Raw genomic sequence first — 19,732 nt, forward strand, 5'->3', positions numbered from 1 at the left:
TGGGGACAGCTCTGAGCCCATCAAGGGACACTGGGGGGCTGGAGCATGTCCAGGGAAGGGAACGGAGCTGGGAAGGGTCTGGAGTCCCAGGAGGGGCTGAGGGAGCTGGGAAAGGGGCTGAGCCTGGAGAAAAGGAGGCACAGGGGGGACCCTGTGGCTCTGCACAACTCCCTGACAGGAGGGGACAGCCGGGGGGGTCGGGCTCTGCTCCCAGGGAACAGGGACAGGAGGAGAGGGAACGGCCTCAGGCTGGGCCAGGGGAGGTTTAGATTGGAGATGGGTAAAATTTCCTCACTGAAAGGTTTGTGAAGCACTGGAAGGGGCTGCCAGGGCAGTGGTGGAATCACCAGCCCCAGGAGTGTTGGAGCAAAGTGTGGATGTGGCACTTGGGGACGTGGGTCAGTGGCGGCAGCGCTGGCTCATGGTCGCACTCGATGATTTTTTAGAGGTCTTTTCCAACCAAAATTCCCAACCACGATTCCCAACCCATCCAAACTTTGTTCCCCTTTAGCCAGCAGTGTAACAAACCCCCAGGCAGCCAGGGATGTGTTTAAACCTCGGGGCTGGAGGCCGCAAACACTTCCTGAGCTAATTGCCTGCAGGATTTAAAATGAGACACAGCCCCAGCTTCACCCAGAGCCCCCAGCACTGCCGGGCCACAGCCACAGCACGACCCAGCTCCTCCGCCACAGGTTTGTCACCTGCCACTGCCCTGGCTCCAGGACACAAACCAGCTGGAGTAGACACACAGAATCTTCTCTGACAGTATGAAAAGCCCCTCCAAAGGCCCTTGTGGAGCCATCCCCAGCTGCCTCCTGAGCAGGAGCCACCCCTGGTCCCCCTGGGCAGCCCTGAGCTGCCTCCAGCCGCCGCTCCCAGGGAGGTTTGGGTCTTGTACAACACTTCTGACCATCACAAAGATTAAAACAGGATTTATTGGGAATGTTCACTGTACAACAGAAATGGCTTCAGCTGGCTCTCAGGGAGCCTGGACCCAGCTCTAGCTGAAACACAACAAGCACAGTCATCAAAGTATGAAAAACGAGCAATTGTCTGTAAATCACCAGCAATGACGCAGATTTCAAAGTCTCTACAAAGTACCATCCTCCCTCCCGAAATCCCACCCCGTGTCCCAGCCCTGCCCTCCAACGGATCTGAGTCCCCGGGCCCGGCCCGGCCCCGGCGACTCTTCACAGCTTTTGTTGTACATTCAGTTAATAAGAAATGTCATTGGCGATGAACGGCTTAAATCAGTGTTGGGCTTCGCTCCTGCTCACCCAACTGTTCCCTGCAACAGCAAATAAAACTCCCGTTTTCTGCACAGTGACACTGGAGGGTGGCAGCTCCACCCGGGGAAAGGTGAAGAGGCCACCGAGCCCTGCAAGGCACAGGTGACACATTTGCTACAGTGGAGGCCGGCCCAGCTGAGAACTCAGCCCTGCTTTGTAAAAATGCAGGCTGGGCAGGATTAAAATGCACTTCGGAGTCATCCAAGGATACTGATTCCCTAAAGCACAGCTCCTGCGTGTTCCTGCTCTTAATCCCTTGCTGCTGCTTCCCCTGGAGCTGCCATCTGTCTGCAGCCCTCCCCGGCTCTGCTCCCTCCCTGCTGATCCCCCAGGGCAGCTGCCCCTCAGCCAATTTTGGTAATTTCTGGAGCAAGCACCTGGAATGAGTCAAGGGAAAAGGGGTATGTGGGGAGGGAAAAGGGAAAAATCTCAGCTTCGAGATTAAAGCATCAGTGACAGGTGTCACTCCTGGTACTCAGGTGCATGAGGTAAAGAGGGAACACCAGGATACCAAAGGCTGCAGTGTGGGCTCTGCCTTGGGCATTAATTCCCAGCCAAGGAGGAAAAGATCCCGAAATTCCCTTCAGTCCCAACTCAGAGGCTGCTCCACCCCCTCCCCGGGCTGGGCAGCTGGAGGGGAACAACACCCAGAGCTGCAGCTCCCAAAGCCCAGCCCCGTTCCTGCTGCCAGCAACACCGGGGACCTTCCCAGAGGCCTTTCCCGGCGTTTTCCCAGACTGGTTCCAGGGAAGCTGCTCTGGCAGTCAGGGATCTGGGTCTGCTGCAGCCCTGGGGGTGGGGAGTGTCCTGATCCCTCATTTCTGGGCAGTTTCCCCCGGCGCAGCCAGAACCAGGGCTGGTCCTATGGGGATGTTGTTCCTAATCCTTATCTCTTCCCTGCAGGAGCTCCAGGACAGGCAGCCCTGGCCCCCTGGCAGCTCACTGTGACCTTGGCAGTTGTCCCTTTGGACGGAGGGGACACACGGAAGGGAGAAAAGCTGCAGCAGCGGCTCAGGGAGTGAAGGGTTAACGCCTGGCTGAGCCGGTGCACGTCCTGCAGCTCCATCCTCCAGCCAAAGGGAGGGAGCAGCTCCTGCCTCTGCCAGCTTCTCCATCCGCCTCTCCTCCCTGGGAAGCTGGATCACTGCAGAGCCCGCAGACCGGCAGGATCTCACAGGGATCTCTTCCTGGCTTTGTCCCCTCGTGTTCTGCAGCTTTGCTCTTTTGGATGGGCTCATCCAGCCCCCAGGAATCACAGCACCTGCCCAGGGGAGGGCAAAGAAGACCCCAAAAGGCCGTGGGTGCCTCACAGAGCAGCAGGTGCCTCTCTCCATCAGCTGGAGCTGTGGCTGAGCTGCAGGAATTCCCACTCCTCCCTGGAGGGGCAGGAGGGGGTTAAACCCTGGAGCACGGGAATGCATCAGGCACAACATCCTCTTACAGGCAGGGATGAGCCCCGTGGCTCCTGCAGGAGCATCCTGAGCCAGGGAAGCCCAGCAGAGCCCCCAGGACAGGGAGGAGCAGGAGAAGGGCCGGAGCTGGCTCAGGGGGCCCCAGCATGTCCTGGAGGAGAGCAGGGGCTGGGAGCTCTGTCAGTCCCTGCCTCTGCTCATCCCAGGGCTGGGGGGCTCTGCTCCCACTGCAGCATCCACAGAGCAGCTCAGCCTCCCCCAGCTGGGGAACTGGGAATGTGCACCGAATTCCCTTAAAAAAGAATACAAAACGATGGGGGTAATAAATAAAAAAGTCACGTGGTCACTGTGGGGAGCTGCTGCCCTTCCCAGGGGGCTGGGCCAGGAGCCCCTTCCAGCCAGGCGAGGGGTCACTGCCTGTGTGCTCCCAGCTGGAAACGAGCTTCCTCAGAGATCCCATACTGCTCCAGGGGGTCCTGTGGGGGCACAGGGAGGAGCCAGTGAGATGCAAAGCCCAGAGCTCCAGGGACACACAGGACACAGCGGGGACCCAGGGGAGCCACGGCCACCTCCCTCCCTGCAGCAGGGATGCTCCCAGCACCTGGCAGGGGGTGAACAGCCATGGATCTGCCCAGGGCTGGTGTGAACTGATCCAGAGACCCCCTGGGAGGCCAGGCCAGCTCTGGACCTGTCCAGCTTCAAACCTGGGCCCACTCCAGCACTGGAATGTGAGCACCGGGGTGGGAGTGAGCACCCAGGGGAAGGTGCTCAGGCCTGGCTGTGGAGACCCCGGCTCCCGATGGCATCTGGGATCTCCTTCCCACACACAGCCTGGGCAGCAGTGGCAGCATCAGCCCCTGCTGCCACCCAAAGCCACCAGTCACCACCTGAAGTGCCCCACAGGGACTCGCTCACCTTCCCTGTCATCTTCTGGATCTCGTTCCGGTAGAAGATCAGGCTCCTCCTCAGGAACTCGTAGCTGCAAGGCAGGAACAGAGCAGGGGAGGGCTGAGCACAGAAGGCTGTGGGGAAGTTTCAGGGGCTATTCAGAGCTGGAGGGAGGCTTGTCTGGGAAGAGACAAGCCCTGCCCTTCTGTCCCTGATCCCAGGACACAGGCCAGAGCCCCCAGCGCTGCCCTGGCCCCGAGGGCTCAGCCCACCTGGCTCTCTTGAGCGCCTCGACCCACTCCTGGCACTGCTCCTCCGTGGCACACTCAAAGCAGTATTTCCTCTCTGGTTCCTCGATGAAACCTGCCAGGGACAAGGAAAAGGCTCCAGGCAGGTCCTGGCAGAGCTGCTGGTGCTCCCCAGCCTCTGCCAGGCCACAATTAGCAGCTGATGAGCTGGGAATGAGTCTGGAACCCCAATCTCCAGCCCCTCTCCCATTCCCTGGGTGGCTCTGGGTGCCTGGGGCAGCTGCCCGCAGCATTTCCCAGCTTACAGCAGCCAAAGACCTCGGGAAGAGCACCTTCCCAAGCTGGGGGTGAACTGAACTGGCCCAGCACGGCCAGATCCAGGACTGACTCCCTGAGGCCCCTTGCAAAGACTCCAGGGATTTAAATCCAGGTGGGAACCAGCCCTGAGAGAGGAACTGGGACACCTGCAGGGAGCAGCCAGCTGAGGAGTTAAACTGCTCTGGGAGAAGGCCCTGAGCTGCCTTTGCTGGAGGGTTTTGGGAATGTGGTACTCACAGGGTACTCCCACCATGGACAGCAGGTCCTGGCGCCACTCCAGCTCCAGAGCAGGACAGAGCCAGGACACGCCACCAGTTCCTGTCCCCAGAGCTCTGCTGGGCAGAGCCCCAGGGCTGCTGGGTCAGGCTGCAGCAGCACCTCAGGATGTGCTGTGGACACATCCCAACGCCAGGTACTGCTGGCTTCAACCCTGCTCAGGAATCCTCCCCCACCAGAGCTCCCAACATCCCTAAAGCCCCAAAATCCAGCACAGGCTGCTCCTGGCTCAGTGTGTTCAGGCTGTTTGAGGGTCCTCTGAAAGCACAGGGCAAAGCCACAGCTGTGTCTGGCAGCCAGGCCAAAAGATACGGGGATGGCCTTGGAGAAACATCCTGTTCTTGTGGCCACATACCTCTGGCACAGGGGAGGATGAAAGGCTGCTCCCGGGGGAGCCAGCCCAGCTGGAGCCGCCACAAGGACAAACAGAGGGGAGGACGGGGCTGGAGCAGTTTTATCTGAGCCTCTCCAGGGGTTTTTTTGGATTTTTTTGGATGAAATGCAGCAGCACAGAGCAGATCTGTCAATAACCAAGCTCCCCCTGCCAGGGATTCCACAGGCCCCCAGTGGGGCCTGGCTGCTGTTGGTGTAGCTGTGCCAATCCCACAGGCTGTGCCATGGAATATCCCTGAGATCCCCTTGGCGTGGGCCACAGGCACAGTGAGGAACGGCTGGCAGCTGAGGAAAGGCTGAGGAATTGTTCAAGTTGGGAAAGGCCTTCAAGATCATCAAGGCCAAGCATCAGCCCAGCACCTCCTCGTTCAGCACTCAGCCCTGTCCCCAGGTGCCACACCCCCAGGTTCTCTGAACACTCCCAGGGACGGTGACTCCACCACTGCCCTGTGCTGTACTTCCCAACCTTTTGGGTGGGAAATTTTTCCCCAATATCCAACCTAAACCCGTCCTGGGCACAACTTGAGGTCATTTCTTCTCGTCGTGCTCCCTGGGAGCAGAGCCTGAAGGGCCCTGACCCCACTGAGGGAGAGGAGAAGGGCTGGGGGCAGGGACCCCACTGAGGGGAAGGGCTGAGTGAGCCCACTGCCACCAGGGAAAGGCAGGAACTGAGCAGTAAAACGTTTCCTTTCCCACGTGCCACGAGGGGAAGGCAAAGGGGTGCACAGGCAGCACTCACTGATGGAGAAGACGTTCTCCTCCTCTTTGGTGATCTTGCAGTGCTCCAGCAGCAGAGCTCCAATGGGCTGGAAAACACATGGAGAGAGGGTTTAACCCACAGTGCCCCCAGCACCACGAGGGCTGAGCCCACTGCGCTTCCCCCGGAGCCTTTTAAGCAAATTCCACAAGCTGGTGCCGTTTTTAAATAATTCAGTCTGACTGCACGACGTTTTCTGTTCCTTTAATCGACCTTTTCAGGCCAGTCTCACCTGCAGCACTCTGCAATCGTTAATTAGGTGTTAATCACCTCTACTGGCTCAGATTCAGCCTGGCCTTTATCACTCTGTCAGAGCAGAGAAGAGCTTTTGCTTTTTAAATCAAAGATGAGGCATTTACTGTGACACCCAGAATAACCAACACTGAGCTGTGCAAGGGCTGTCCTGGAGCCTTGCAAGAGGTTAAACAGTGTGAGGGGAGCTGGAGCAGCTCAGGATGAACAAAAAACCACCTGGTACTACTCAGGGACGTGGGGACAGTGGGTGACACTGGCCATCAACAAGGGCAACCACAGGAAATCCTTGTCCAAGTGACCCAACGTGCCAGAAACAAATCAGGCAGCAGGGAAGGGATTGAAAAACTGATTTTTCTTGTATTTCATAGAACTCCTTGGGTTGGAAGAGACCTCAAAGCCCATGCAACGCCACCCTGCCATGGCAGGGACACCTCCCACTGTCCCAGGCTGCTCCAAGCCCCGTCCAGCCTGGCCTTGGACACTGCCAGGGATCCAGGGGCAGCCACAGCTCCCTGGGAAAACCATTCCAGGGCCTGCCCACCCTCCCAGGGAGGAGTTTCTTGCCAGTATCCCATCCCTCTGGCAGTGGGAAGCCATTCCCTGTGTCCTGTCCCTCCATCCCTTGTCCCCAGTCCCCCTCCAGCTCTCCTGGAGCCCAGCTGAGCTGATGGAGGAGGAAAGGTGGACACTGTCCCAGCTCTGTCCCTGCACCATGGTCCCACCCCACACGATCCACAGACAGAAGATGATGAAAGAAGGAGGGGAACAAACCCCCACCCACGAGTCCCAGCCCCTACCTCGGCCTCATCGGTGCGGAAGTAGAAGAGAAAGTTCACCACGAGCTTCACCAGGCGCTTCTTGAGCACTGCAGGGACAGCAGGGAGCAGGGCTGAGGCACGGGGAGCCCCTGGCAGGGCACCGAGCCCACCAAAGCACCCACCCGAGGCTGCTCCCCCAAACAAAGGCTCTGAGCAGCTTCTGCGGGGCAGGCAGAGCTCACGGCCTCGGGCACTCCAGGAAAAGCTCCAGACCCCGGGAGCCCTGCCCGGAGCTGCACAGGCGTCACCTCCAGGGGACAAAGTCCACCAGGTGCTCAGAGAAGGAAAGGCCCAGGACCTCCCTCCACGCCCAGCCCGGATCCCAGCACTCGTGCTCCCCATTCCTACACCCCAGCCCTCCCAGTCTGCCTGTCCCCAGCCTCCCAGCTCTCCCAGTCCTGCCCATCCCCTCTGCCCAGTGCTCCCAGTGCTGCCCTGGTTTCCCAGCCAGGCTTCTCCAGTACCCTCAGTCCCCCCACCAGCTCCCCCAGTCCCTCTCCAGCCTTGTCCCCCAGTACCTCCAGTTCTGATTCTGCCCCTCAAATACCCCCAGCCCTTCCCCGGTCCTGCTCCCCGATTCCCACCTGCGATTCTCCGGCTCCCGCAGTCCCACCACGCAGGGCACCCGGCCTCTCTCTCCCAGTCCCTCCCCAGTATCCCCAGTCCTGATTCTGCAGTCGGGGCACCCCAGGCACCCCCGGTCCTGGCCCACCTTCCCCTGCCTGCCCCCCGCCTGCCCCAGTGCTCCCAGTCCCTCTCCAGTTCTCCCAGCCCTGACTCCCCACCCGGGTCCCCTCAGGCACCGCCGCTCCCAGCCCAACAGCCCCAGCCCCGCTTCCCCGCTCGGGCCCCGCCGCTGCCGGCGCCGCGCGGACTGCCCCTCACCGCTGCCCTTCTTGGGGACGCTCATGCGGATCTCGGCCGCCTTCTCGGCGGGCTGGCGGGCCAGGGACAGCAGCTCCCGCTCGTTGTAGCGCATGGCGGGCCCGCCCCGGCCCCGGAACCGCCCGGGCCGCCCCGGAACCGCCCGAGCCCCGGAACCGCCCGAGCCGCCCCGGAACCGCCCGAGCCGCCCCGGAACCGCCCGAGCCGCCCCGGAACCGCCCGGGCCCCGGAACCGCCCGAGCCCCGGAACCGCCCGAGCCGCCCCGGAACCGCCCGAGCCCCGGAACCGCCCGAGCCGCCCCGGAACCGCCCGGGCCCCGGAACCGCCCGGGCCCCGGAACCGCCCGAGCCCCGGAACCGCCCGAGCCGCCCCGGAACCGCCCGAGCCCCGGAACCGCCCGGGCCCCGGAACCGCCCGGGCACCGGAACCGCCCGGGCCCCGGAACCGCCCGAGCCCCGGAACCGCCCGGGCCGCCCCGGAACCGCCCGAGCCGCCCCGGAACCGCCCGGGCCCCGGAACCGCCCGAGCCCCGGAACCGCCCGGGCCCCGGAACCGCCCGGGCCCCGGAACCGCCCGGGCCCCGGAACCGCCCGGGCCCCGGAACCGCCCGAGCCCCGGAACCGCCCGGGCCCCGGAACCGCCCGGGCCCCGGAACCGCCCGGGCCCCGGAACCGCCCGGGCCCCGGAACCGCCCGAGCCCCGGAACCGCCCGGGCCCCGGAACCGCCCGAGCCGCCCCGGAACCGCCCGAGCCGCCCCGGAACCGCCCGAGCCCCGGAACCGCCCGGGCCGCCCCGGAACCGCCCGGGCCCCGGAACCGCCCGAGCCGCCCCGGAACCGCCCGAGCCGCCCCGGAACCGCCCGAGCCCCGGAACCGCCCGGGCCCCGGAACCGCCCGAGCCGCCCCGGAACCGCCCGGGCCCCGGAACCGCCCGAGCCCCGGAACCGCCCGGGCACCGGAACCGCCCGAGCCGCCCCGGAACCGCCCGAGCCCCGGAACCGCCCGAGCCCCGGAACCGCCCGAGCCGCCCCGGAACCGCTCGCGGGCCGCGGCGGGAGCGCGCATGCGCCGGGAGGGAACACGCATGCGCCGGGACGGGAGCGGGGCCGCGCGCAGGTACGGACCGGGGGGCCCTGAGGGGAGACGGGGAACAGGGCAGGACTGGGAGAGCTGGGGGGCTGGAGAATCGGGGCTGAGAGACTGGGGGGACTGGGAGAGCTGGGTGAGGGGACTGGGTGTGGTGGGCGATCTGATGGTGGGTCTGGGGGAGCTGGAGAACCACGAGTGGGAAGCTGGGGCTAGGACCATGGCAGGATTGATGTTACTGGGAGGATCAGCGGGGCAGCTGCGGGGCCCCGAGGGCAGAAGTGGGGAGGAGTTACTGGAGAAGCACTGGAGGAGAGGCACTGGGGGAACTGGGGTCCCTGGGTGGGAGGACTGGGGGCACTGGAGAACCTGGGCTGGAAAACGGAGGCTGCTGGAAAAGGAGGGACTAGGAGAATTGGGGTGGTGAGGCTGGGAGAACTGGAAAATCGTGAGTGAGGAACTGGGGAAGGACCAGGGCAGGACTGGGGGTACTGGGAGCATCGGGGGGCAGGACTGGGGCTCCCTGACTGCAGAATCAGGACTGGAGTTGCTGGGAGAACTGGATGACCTGGGTGGGAGGACTGGGGGTAGTGGAGAATCAGGACTGGGAAAGTGGGATAGGACTGGGAGAACTGGGAGGATCAGGAGAAGCAGGACTGGGGGTAATCTGGGGAGCCTCAACGGGAGAATCAGGACGAGAGTTAGAGGAGAGGGACTGGGGCAGAGGCACTGGGAGAACTGGGGGTACTGGGGAAGCCAGGCTGGGAAACTAGGGGTAGGATCAGGACAGGACTGGCAGTACTGAGTGAGGAGGGACTGGGAGAACCAGGCAGCCTGGGGTGGTGGGGCTGGGGGAACTGGAGAATCACTAGTGGGAAACTGAGGTAGGGGCAGGGAAGGACTGGGAGTATGGGGAGGACTGGGAGGAGCACCCGAGTGGGAGTCAGTGGGCCTTGACCGAGAATCAGGACTGGAGTTACTGGGGGATGTGTCTGGAGAGGGACTGGGGCAGAGGCACTGGGAGAACTGGTGCTCTCTGGGGAAGGATTTGGAGTTCCTCAAAGGTCTTTCCAGTGTTTGGGCTCTGTGTGGGGAGGTCTAGGGGGGGTCTCTGACCTTGCTGAGGGCACGGGGCACTCCAGGATCTCAGCTGGGCCTTGGGCACACTGCTCAGAGCCCGTGACCTTGCTGGGGAGCCTGGGGGGCTCTGAGCCTCCCCCGGTGCTGGGGCTGGCAGGGGGTGGCCCTGGCGCTTCGAGGGGTGTTGTGGTGGTGGGGGAGCACCAGACCTGGGGGTGGGGAGGACAGAGCTCTCGGTGTCTCAGCTGAGGGGGGAAGGCTCAAGGAGCCTCTGCTGGGGCTGCCTGGCCTCACTGGGACCCAGCTGGGCTTGGGAGTGGCTGAGGAGATGGGAAGGGCTCTGGGCGGATTTTCTGGATCCTTTTACTCCAGTTTCCTGAGTTGGTGGTACCAGATGTGCTCCATGTGGGATTGCATCCAGTGGCATGTGCTCAGCGTGGCATGTGGTCATGTGTCTGGGGTGTCATCGCCGTCCTTGCTGACGGGGCTGAACAGTTCTCTGGTTCAGTTCTTGTGGAGTCCCTGCAGCCCCTCGACATAATACCCGGGGTCTGGCCTTGGCAGGACGGATCACAGTTACCTGCCCAGCCTGGCAGAGGGGACCCCCCAGTGGTGCTCTGTACACGATGGTTCCCCCCTCCCTGATGCCCCTGGCCCTTTGGTTTCTCCTTTCCCCTGTGACTGTTGGTTTTGGGACCCGGTGACCGGCCCAGTTCTCCCTACAGGACACTGACCTTTCTGTCCCCGTGTCATTGCTCATTGGCTGCTGAAGCTCAGACTTAAACCTGACACCGGCACGTGTTCAGCCCTTTTCACCTGGATTTCCCTTTGACTCCTGGTAATAAACCTGGCTGCGACTGACCTAGTGCTAAGGCCTTCTGCCTCTCCTGGCTGAGCTTCAGGGGAGTTACTCTCCTCGTGGTGTGTGTGCATGTGTGAGCTGAAACTTTGCCTGAGTTTCCCCAAGCGGCCTCTCCACCCAAGGAGCTTACTGGGATCTGGGCTCCAGCTCCACTCCTAAATACACGACGCTACAAGTTATCACTCCCACTCCTTTCCCTCCTTTCCCCAGACTTTCTCCGGGAGGAGCTGAAGCCCACAGGTCCCCACCATGGATTTCCAGCACCGCCCTGGGGGTAAAACGGGCAGCGGGGGCGTGGCCTCGGCCTCGGAGAGCAACCGGGACCGGCGGGAGCGGCTGCGGCAGCTGGCGCTGGAGACCATTGACATCAACAAGGTGGGGACAGCAGGGCCCTCCCGCAGCCCGGGGGGAGCCCAGAATGGTTTGGGCTGAAAGGAATATTAAAACTTACCCAGGGACACCTGCCACTAGCCCAGGTTGTTCCAAGCCCTGTCCAGCCTGGCCTTGGACACTGCCAGGGATCCAAGGGCAGCCACAGCTGCTCTGGGAAATCCATGCCAGGGCCTCAGCACCTTCACAGCCAAGAATTTCTTCCCAATATCCCATCTAAACCTACCCTTGGTCTATTTGAAGCCAGTACCCCTTGTTCTGTCCCCCCAGGCCCTTTTCCAAAGTCCCCCTCTTGGAGCCACTTTAGGCTCCATGGCCAGAGCCTTCTCCTCTCCAGGCTGAGGTGTGGATTGGGTTTAAATACTTCTCTTTCTGGGCTTGTGGGGGTTAAATAAGGAATATTTGGGACACAGTGGCAGGGAGGTGCCAGCTCTTGTGTATCCACCTATTTCCAGTCGGGAATTCTGTCACCAGTGCTCACAGCTGCCGTTGGTTCTCCCTGCTTCCTCCTCCTAAAGCTCTCTTGTGCTGTTAATGTAAAATCTGAACTCAGCTACAGGATCCTGGGATATCCTGAGCTGGAAAGGACCCACAGGTGCATCAGTGCAGCCCCTGTCCCTGCACAGACCCCCCAACAATCCCACCCTGAGCATCCCTGAGAGCGTTGTCCAAACGCTCCCGGAGCTCTGGCAGCCTTGGGGCTGGGACCATTCCCTGGGGAGCCTGGGCAGTGCCCCAGCAGCCTCGGGGGGAAGAACCACTTCCTTCAGTGCAGAACTCTGCAGTGCTTTGGTTATTCTCTTGCTGCGTCAATGGATTTTGCTCATAACTTGTCCATCATTCTTTTCCCAGGACCCCTATTTTATGAAAAATCATCTGGGCTCCTACGAGTGCAAGCTTTGCCTGACGCTCCACAACAATGAGGTGAGGGCAACACCTGCCTGTCCTGATCCCAGCAGCAGCAATTTGGGAATGCCAATAGCTTCAGCAGCTGGGCAGTGACTGCTGAGACATGAGGGGTGGTTAAACCTGGCAGTGTGCGACAGCTCAGCAGCTGAGTGCAATCTGCACTTTTAGAATGAGATTCCTCTGTGCTGAGGATTAAAACATTCCTTGTCAGGGTGTGATGCAATCTCCCTGTGACAGGAATGTTTCAGTCATGGCTTCATTTAACTTCTGCCTTGGGTTTTATTTCAGGGGAGTTACTTGGCACATACCCAGGGGAAGAAGCATCAGACTAATTTGTAAGTCATTCTGTACCATAACTTTATTCTCCATTACTGAAGCACTCTAATATGATGTTGGGTATCCATAGTCTTTCAGCTCCAGTGCACTCTACTTGATTGTTCTTTTACTGTGGTTCCTCATGCAGCCAAGAGGCACAGCCTGGATCTGCTTGAAAAATGGTGCTGAAAATGTCCATTTTAAACTAAAGTTCAATTCCAGTTGTGGAATTTCTGAAGGAAGAGGGAGAAAGAATTCTAAAAGCAAATAGTCTGAGTCTTGTTAGAAGGACCTCTGCCTGCCAGAGCTCCAGGAGCATTTGGACAAAGCTCTCAGGGGTGCACAGGGTGGATTGTTGGGGTGTCTGTGCAGGAACAGGGGTTGGATTTGATGATCCCTGTAGGTCCTTCCAACTCAGGAGATTCCAAGATTCTGTGATCTGGATTTGTCAGTACAGGTTTGGAGAAGTTTGTAAGTTGTATTCTAAGGAATCCAGTTTGCTTTGGTTTATATGTGGGTTTGGCTTTTTTTTTTTTAATTTGATTTTAAGAATTAAAGTCTTCTCAAATCCATCTGTGGAGCCTGACCTCAAGGTCATCCTGAGGGTGGATCAGATGATGGAGTGAGAGCCTTTAGCTATGGAGGGAGGATGGATACAGCTGGGGAAGGGCTGTAGGATTTCCTGGCATGATTCCTGTGAAATGCTGTGCTGAGGGATTCAATCTGCCCTGGATATCCTTCAGGAGCCAAGGCAGGTAACCCTTAAACTCTGCAATGAATCCCCAGGGCCCGACGAGCTGCCAAGGAAGCCAAGGAAGCCCCTGCCCAGCCTGCCCCAGAGAAGGTCAAGGTGGAAGTAAAGAAATTTGTGAAAATTGGGCGCCCAGGTTACAAAGGTGAGTCAGGAGGTCCCTGATGGGCAGTGTCTGCAGTGCCCTGCTGGGATGTGAATTATTCATTGATCCTTTTAGCAGCTCTGCCCATGAATAAGATATGGGCTCTTTCCTAGAGTGCTTTTATTGTTTAAATTGCTTATGGAACGTCTCTTTATTGCTGACAGGCGAGGGGGAACCACTTTAATAATAGATGGGTGTGTCTGAGGCTGCCAGGGAGATGATGGCATTTCATCTCTGCTTCTCTTGTGCTGCAGCACCTTTCACTAATGCTGTAAATCACTCACTCCATGCAGAACTCATGGTTGTTTTTTTTTTTTTTTTTCCTGAAATCCCATCATTTTGGCCTTCAATACAAAATTTGGCTTTTTAATCTCACCAGTGCTTTGCCCCACAGCAGCTGAACTTCAGTAGAGGAGAATCATGTAATAATTTAGGTTGGAAAATACCTTTAAGATCATGAAGTCCAACAGTAAACTTAGCACTGCCAAGGCCACAACTAAACCATGTCCCCAGGTGCCACCTCCACTGGTGTTTTAACACTTCCAGGGCTGGTGATTCCTGCACAGCCCCTTCCAATGCTTTACAGCCCTTTTAGGGAAGGAGTTTTCCCAATATCCACCCTAAATCTGGCCCAGCCTGAGGCCGTTGCCTCTCCTCCTGTCCCTGTTCCCTGGGAGCAGAGCCCGCCCCCCCGGCTGTCCCCTCCTGTCAGGGAGTTGTGCAGAGCCACAAAGGTCCCTCCTGAACCTCCTTTTCTCCAGGCTCAGCCCCTTTCCCAGCTCCCTCAGCCCCTCCTGGGGCTCCAGACCCTTCCCCAGCTCCGTTCCCTTCTCTGGACACGCTCCAGCCCCTCAGTGTCCTTGGGGTGAGTGAGGGGCCCAAAGCTGCCCAGGGCAGTGACACAAGCCCACAATGGTTTGGGTGGGAAGGGGCCTTAAAGCCCATCCAGCCCCACCCCTACCATGGCAGGGACACCTCCCACTGTCCCAGGCTGCTCCAAACCCTGTCCAGCCTGGCCTGGGACACTTCCAGGGATCCAGGGGCAGCCACAGTTGCTCTGGGCACCCTGTGCCAGGGCTCCCCACCCTCACAGAAACAGTTTGGTTAAAGATAATGTGACATTTTGTTCGAAAAACAGGAGAAAAATCTTGTAATATTCAATTGTAGGAAACTCTCTGTGTTTCCCTGGGCGGATTAATGCTGCTCTCACCCTGCTGGGGGATGTTCTCAGCTTTCTTTTTTTTTTTTTTACAGTCACCAAGCAGAGAGACCCAGAAACAGGCCAGCAGAGCCTTCTCTTCCAGGTAAGGGCAGGGTTTAAACTCTCCTTGTCAGGGTTTTCCAGGTAAAACTGCCAAATGAGCAATTCTTTGCAGGTCCATGAAATCAATAGTCATAAGGACTTAATAATTCCTAGTTTCTGCAGGTGATTTTATTGATCAAATCCCTGAGCTCAGCTGTCAGGCTGTGTAGTGGGAGAGGTGGGATGGGATGATCCCAGAATCACGGGACAGTTTGGGCTGGAAGGGACCTTAAAAATGATCTATTTCCACCCCCCTGTGATGGGCAGGGACACCTCCCATGACACCAGGGTGCTCTAACCTGGCCTTGGACACTTCCAGGGATGGAGCAGCCAAAGCTTCTCTGGACAGCCTGTGCCAGGCCCTCCCCACCCTCACAGGGAGCAATTCCTTCCCAATATCTCTCCTAAATTTCACCTATTTCAGTTTGGGGTCTTTGTGGTCGCTCCCAACCCAAACCATTCTGGGATTCTCAGCCCTTCCCTCCGCTGTTTGTTCCCTTTGTGTTGGGGATTGCTCTGGGTGTGCTCCACACTGGGGAATGTGTTTGGAGCAGAGGGGGGGTTGTTAATGCTGCCCTGCCCCCCCCCAGATCGATTACCCTGAGATAGCTGAGAGCATCATGCCCAGGCACCGCTTCATGTCGGCCTACGAGCAGCGCATCGAGCCCCCGGACCGGCGCTGGCAGTACCTGCTGATGGCAGCTGAGCCCTATGAGACCATCGCCTTCAAGGTGAGACTGGGAAACCTGGGAGAGGAAACCTGGGAGAGGAAACCTGGGAGAGAAAACCTGGGAGAGTGGCCTTCCTGCCTTAGCCAGGTCTAGGGAGGGGATTGTCCCGCTCGGCTCTGCACTGGTGTGACCTCACCATCAGTGCTGTGTGTGGTCACTGTGATGTGAGGAAGATGTTGAACCGTTAGAGAGTGTCCAAAGGAGGGACACGGAGCTGGGGAAGGGTCTGAGGAGAGCCTGAGGGCACTTGGCTGGTTCAGCTGGAGCAGAGGAGACTGAGGGGAGGCTCCTCGGGGGCTGCAGCTCCTCCCGAGGGGAGGCAGAGGGGCCGGGGCTGAGCTCTGCTCTGGGACAGGAGCCCAGGAAGGGCTGGAGCTGTGTCAGGCCTTGGGATGGAGCTCAGGGAAAGGTTCTTCCCCCCGAGGCTGCTGGGGCACTGCCCAGGCTCCCCAGGGAATGGTCCCAGCCCCGAGGCTGCCAGAGCTCCAGGAGCGTTTGGACAACACTCTCAAGGATGCTCAGGGTGGGATTGTTGGGGTGTCTGTGCAGGGTCAGGGGCTGCACTGATGGTCCCTGAGGGTCCCTTCCCACTCAGGATGTTCTGTGATTAATTCCTAATGAACCCTCTGATGTCTGTGCTGACCCTCAGGGGTTAATGGAGTGGGAAGGAGGGTCAGGAAGATGTGGCTGGAAGTCATTAAATCCCACTGAGGTTTGGTGCAGGACTCTGGCATGAAAACCAGACTGTGCTGAGCTCTGGGGAGCTGTGAATTCCCAGTGTCTGACACAGACAGGAGCCTCCTGGGCTTCACTCCTCAGCCTCTGTGCAGATGTTCAGGGAGGGATTTTTGCTGGTTGTCCTTGACCGATAGGGAAGTAACTTAATTCTTTCCTGCCCCCACCTCTGTCTAATAACAACCCTGCGAGGCCTGGAATAACTGTGCTTATCTCACAGGCTCTGGGGCTAAAAAGGGCCTTTGAGCTAATCTGGTGCTGCTAAGAATAGCTCTGTGTTCTCTTTTGGTGCAGGTGCCAAGCCGAGAAATTGATAAAGCAGAAGGAAAGTTTTGGACTCACTGGAACAGAGAAACCAAACAGGTAACTGAGATTTTGTAATGTCTGTCCTTAAGGAGAGCAGAGCAACTTCAGGCAGCGACATCAGTTCTGTCCTGCTGCCTCTGATGTTCAAATCTCCATTCCCTCAATGCACCTGTGCAGTGAGAGCTCCTGACAGAGATCCTCCTGTGTGGGATCTTGGAGAGGAGGAAATTTCTGGCAGCAGCAGCAGGATGGGGGGTAAATATCCAGAGAAAAGGAGGCTCAGAGGGGACCTTGCTCTTAAAAGTGGGACAGGAGGGTGCAGCCAAATGGGGGTCAGGCTCTGCTCCCAGGGAGCAGGAGAAAAGACCAGAGGGAACAGCCTTGAGCTGTGCCAGGGGAGTTTAGGTTGGATATTGGGAAAATTCCTTCACTGGAAGTGTTGTCAGGCATTGAAACGCACCGGCCAGGGCAGTGGTGAGGTCACCACCCCTGGAAGTGTTTAAAAACATGTGGATGTGGCATTTGTGGGCATGGTTTAGTGGTGAACCTAGTGGTGTTGCTGAGCTGATGGCTGAACTTGTTGATCTTAGGGTTAGGTTTGGCTTTTCCCACATTAATGATTCCATGATCAGTGTGCAGCACCGTGTCCTCTCCATGGCTCTGTGCCTGGTGCCTGCACACACCTGGCTGAGGGAGCCTGGGGCTGCTCCCCTGTATCCTGTGACAGAGGGGACAGTGCCTGGGGAGTTCCCTCCCCTCACAGGAACCTCAGTGCCCAGAGCCCAGAGGAGTTAAAATCTGGGACAGGACTGGTGCCAGTCACAGATCCTGCCAAGGCTGGGACATCTGGGGGTAACAGGAGGAGCCTGAGCTGTGCCCTGGGGCAGAGAGCAGCTCCTGTGTGCTGGCAGAGCTGTCTCCAGGCTGCTGGGGCACTGCCCAGGCTCCCCAGGGAATGGTCCCAGCCCCGAGGCTGCCAGAGCTCCAGGAGCGTTTGGACAACGCTCTCAGGGATGCTCAGGGTGGGATTGTTGGGGTGTCTGTGCAGGGACAGGGGCTGCACTCATGATCCCCGAGGGTCCCTTCCAGCTCAGGATACTTCGGCATTCTGTGAATCTCTGATTAATTGTTCCCTTTCCTCTGCTTTCCTCCCATTCCCAGTTCTTCCTTCAGTTCCACTTCAAGATGGAGAAGCCCCCGGCGCCCCCGAACCTGCCCCCGGGGCCCCCGACGGTCAAGCGGCCGCCGCCCCCTCCCCTGATGAACGGGCTGCCCCCGCGGCCGCCCCTGCCCGACTCCATGCCCCCCCCTCCCCCCGGGGGCATGGCCCTGCCCCCCATGCCCCCCTCGGGGCCGGTGCCACCCCCCCCAGTGCCCCCCCAGCTGCCCCCGGCCCCCGGGGTGCCCCCCCCCCGCCCCCCTGCCCCCCATGATGCGGCCGCCGCTGCCCACGGAGGGGCCGGGCGCCATCCCCCCTCCCCCTCCCTCCAACTGAAGCCCCTCCTGGACTCCTTTCCCTGGGATTTGGGTCTTTTTAGCTGCAGCTCACCCCCCCGTTCAGGGAACAGTTCCTTTTTGTATGTCCAGAAACCCGACCGAATTCTGTACGTTCATTAAAAGGGTTTTGATTTTCCTTTCCCTCTGTGCTGCTGTGAGTTCACTTTCCTTACCCCTTAGATACAGGAAACCTTCCCAGGCTGGTTATGTTTTGGAAATTCTCCACAGAGGAGGGAAGGGATTGGGAATCTCAAGGCACCCCCCTCCTGACTGGATATCTCCTCCATCAGCTTGGATGTATCCCCCTCAGGCTGCCTGATGAGTGTCTCATTAATTACCCCCCATTAATCAGTTTTGATACAACCAAGGCCCTTCATCTCTGTTCATTCACTGAGGGGGGGACATGGAAAGGCTCCTGTTACTGATATTAAATCTTAGTTTATTATTATAATTCATTAAGTGTCAGTACCGTGGGGTAGTACCTGCTGTCACATGATTTTATTGTGTGTCCTCCTCCCACTGACAGCTCTGTTCAGGCAAGGGTTTAGTTCTCTGTGGGTTTATTTATCCTGAATGTTTCCTTCCAACCATCACTTTGTTCCCATAAAAAAGCAGCAGCAGTTCTGCCATGTCTCTGGCCTTTCCCAGGTTCCTGTCCCTGAATTGAGGGGTCAGTGGGGCATCCTGGGGGGCCCAGTGGGTGAGGGCATGGCCAGGGCTGGGGTTCCTGACCAGTTCTGGTTGGTTGAGGGGCCACAAGAGCCCTGCAGCTGCACCCCCTTGATGGGGGAATCAAAGCCTTCATCTCTGCTGGGCTGGGCTGGTCCCAGTCAGACACAGAATCCCAGACTGGGTTGATTGGGAGGGACATTAAATCCCACCTTGTGCCACCCCTGCCGTGGCAGGGACACCCCCCACTGTCCCAGGCTGCTCCAAGCCTGGCCTTGGACACTGCCAGGGATCCAGGGGCAGCCACAGCTGCTCTGGGCACCCTGTGCCAGGGCCTCCCCACCCTCACAGCCAACAATCCCTTCCCAATATCCCATCCATCCCTGCCCTCTGGCAGTGGAAGCCATTCCCTGTGTCCTGTCCCTCCATCCCTTGTCCCCAGTCCCTCTCCAGCTCTCCTGGAGCCCCTTCAGGCCCTGCCAGGGGCTCTGAGCTCTCCCTGGAGCCTTCTCCTCTCCAGGTGAACAGCCCCAGCTGTCCCAGCCTGTCCCCAGGGCAGAGGGGCTCCAGCCCTGGAGCAGCTCCAGGCATTGTCAGCTGCTGCAGAAGTGACCTCAGACTCCTCCAGCCCTCGCTGTGGTGTCCATCCATGTCCTGCTCCAGTGTGGGAGCTCTGTTCCTGACAATCCCGAGCTCCAGACTTGGAAAGAGAAGGCTCTTCCCTTCCAGAGAAGGGTCTGGGACTTTTTTTAGTTGGGGCATTTTCCCTTGCCAAAATCAGGAGATGCCTTGGGTGGAGGGCGCGTTCCCAGCGTGGTTTAGGCAGGTGGCATTGGCAGTTCCAGCTGCTCCAGTGAGTCTGGGCATCTCATGGAAGGAAAAGTCCTTACAATATGTGTGTGTGAGCCTTTCTAAGGGAGGTGCTGAGGGTCCCGAGTCCTCAGGCTGCTGCTACGCCCCGTGATTCTCATTCTCAGGATGAAGCCCTTTTCCAGGGCAGCCTGTTGAGCTGCAGGGTGTGAGGGGAAGGTTTTTCAATCCGGAGAGGGAATGCTTTCCATACATTCACTAATTTCAGCCCATTATCTGCCCCTGTCCCCCTCCTCCTGCTCTGGCCCCCTCTCCCCTCCCGCTGTTTCAGTGCTGATGGGGTTGTACGTGCCAGTCCCCATGAGGATCCCATTCCAGACACTCATCCTCCTTTAGAAAACATCCAAAGTCAAGGCCGTGCATCCCTACGAGTGAGTGCAACAGCTTCGGTTTTTGCACGTTCCCAAAACGAGCTGCAGACTCAAAAATAGAACAAAAAAACCATTTCTTTGCCACCTCCCTCACTCCTCTGCAGCGCGACAGCCCCGGGGCGGCTCAGGGGAGGTGGCTGTGCCTCGGCCACTCAAGGCCACCGTGGTTAAA

The 19,732-nt window shown here is 59.0% G+C and overlaps 2 protein-coding genes across 3 annotated transcripts; one reads left to right on the plus strand and one right to left on the minus strand.

Annotated features, from left to right (window-relative positions):
* Positions 1-917: 917 nt before the first annotated feature.
* Positions 918-8,022, minus strand: PLEKHJ1 (pleckstrin homology domain containing J1). Of its 2 annotated transcripts, XM_066205591.1 has the most exons (6): positions 7,540-8,022; positions 6,634-6,701; positions 5,564-5,630; positions 3,862-3,952; positions 3,617-3,680; positions 918-3,177 (listed from the first exon to the last, which is right to left on the minus strand). In XM_066205591.1, the coding sequence occupies exons 1-6, from the start codon at positions 7,631-7,633 to the stop codon at positions 3,112-3,114; spliced, it is 450 nt and encodes a 149-aa protein (XP_066061688.1). In that variant the 5' UTR covers positions 7,634-8,022; the 3' UTR covers positions 918-3,111. The 2 variants fall into 2 exon arrangements, with proteins under 2 accessions (XP_066061688.1, XP_066061687.1); XM_066205590.1 differs by lacking the exon at positions 7,540-8,022 and having other exon boundaries at positions 6,634-7,112.
* Positions 8,023-8,495: 473 nt separating this feature from the next.
* SF3A2 (splicing factor 3a subunit 2) lies at positions 8,496-17,792 on the plus strand. Its single transcript, XM_066205618.1, is given in 10 exon segments — positions 8,496-8,656; positions 10,779-10,943; positions 11,811-11,882; positions 12,156-12,202; positions 12,969-13,078; positions 14,333-14,382; positions 14,972-15,112; positions 16,142-16,210; positions 17,315-17,557; positions 17,559-17,792. Coding segments are annotated over 9 exon segments (948 nt in total). The 5' UTR covers positions 8,496-8,656; positions 10,779-10,817; the 3' UTR covers positions 17,649-17,792.
* The last annotated feature ends 1,940 nt before the right edge of the window (positions 17,793-19,732 follow it).

This window comes from Chamaea fasciata, unplaced genomic scaffold (genome assembly GCF_029207755.1).
Source record: "Chamaea fasciata isolate MVZ Bird 193981 ecotype frontalis unplaced genomic scaffold, bChaFas1.0.hap1 SCAF_28, whole genome shotgun sequence".
Lineage (NCBI taxonomy): Eukaryota > Metazoa > Chordata > Aves > Passeriformes > Sylviidae > Chamaea > Chamaea fasciata.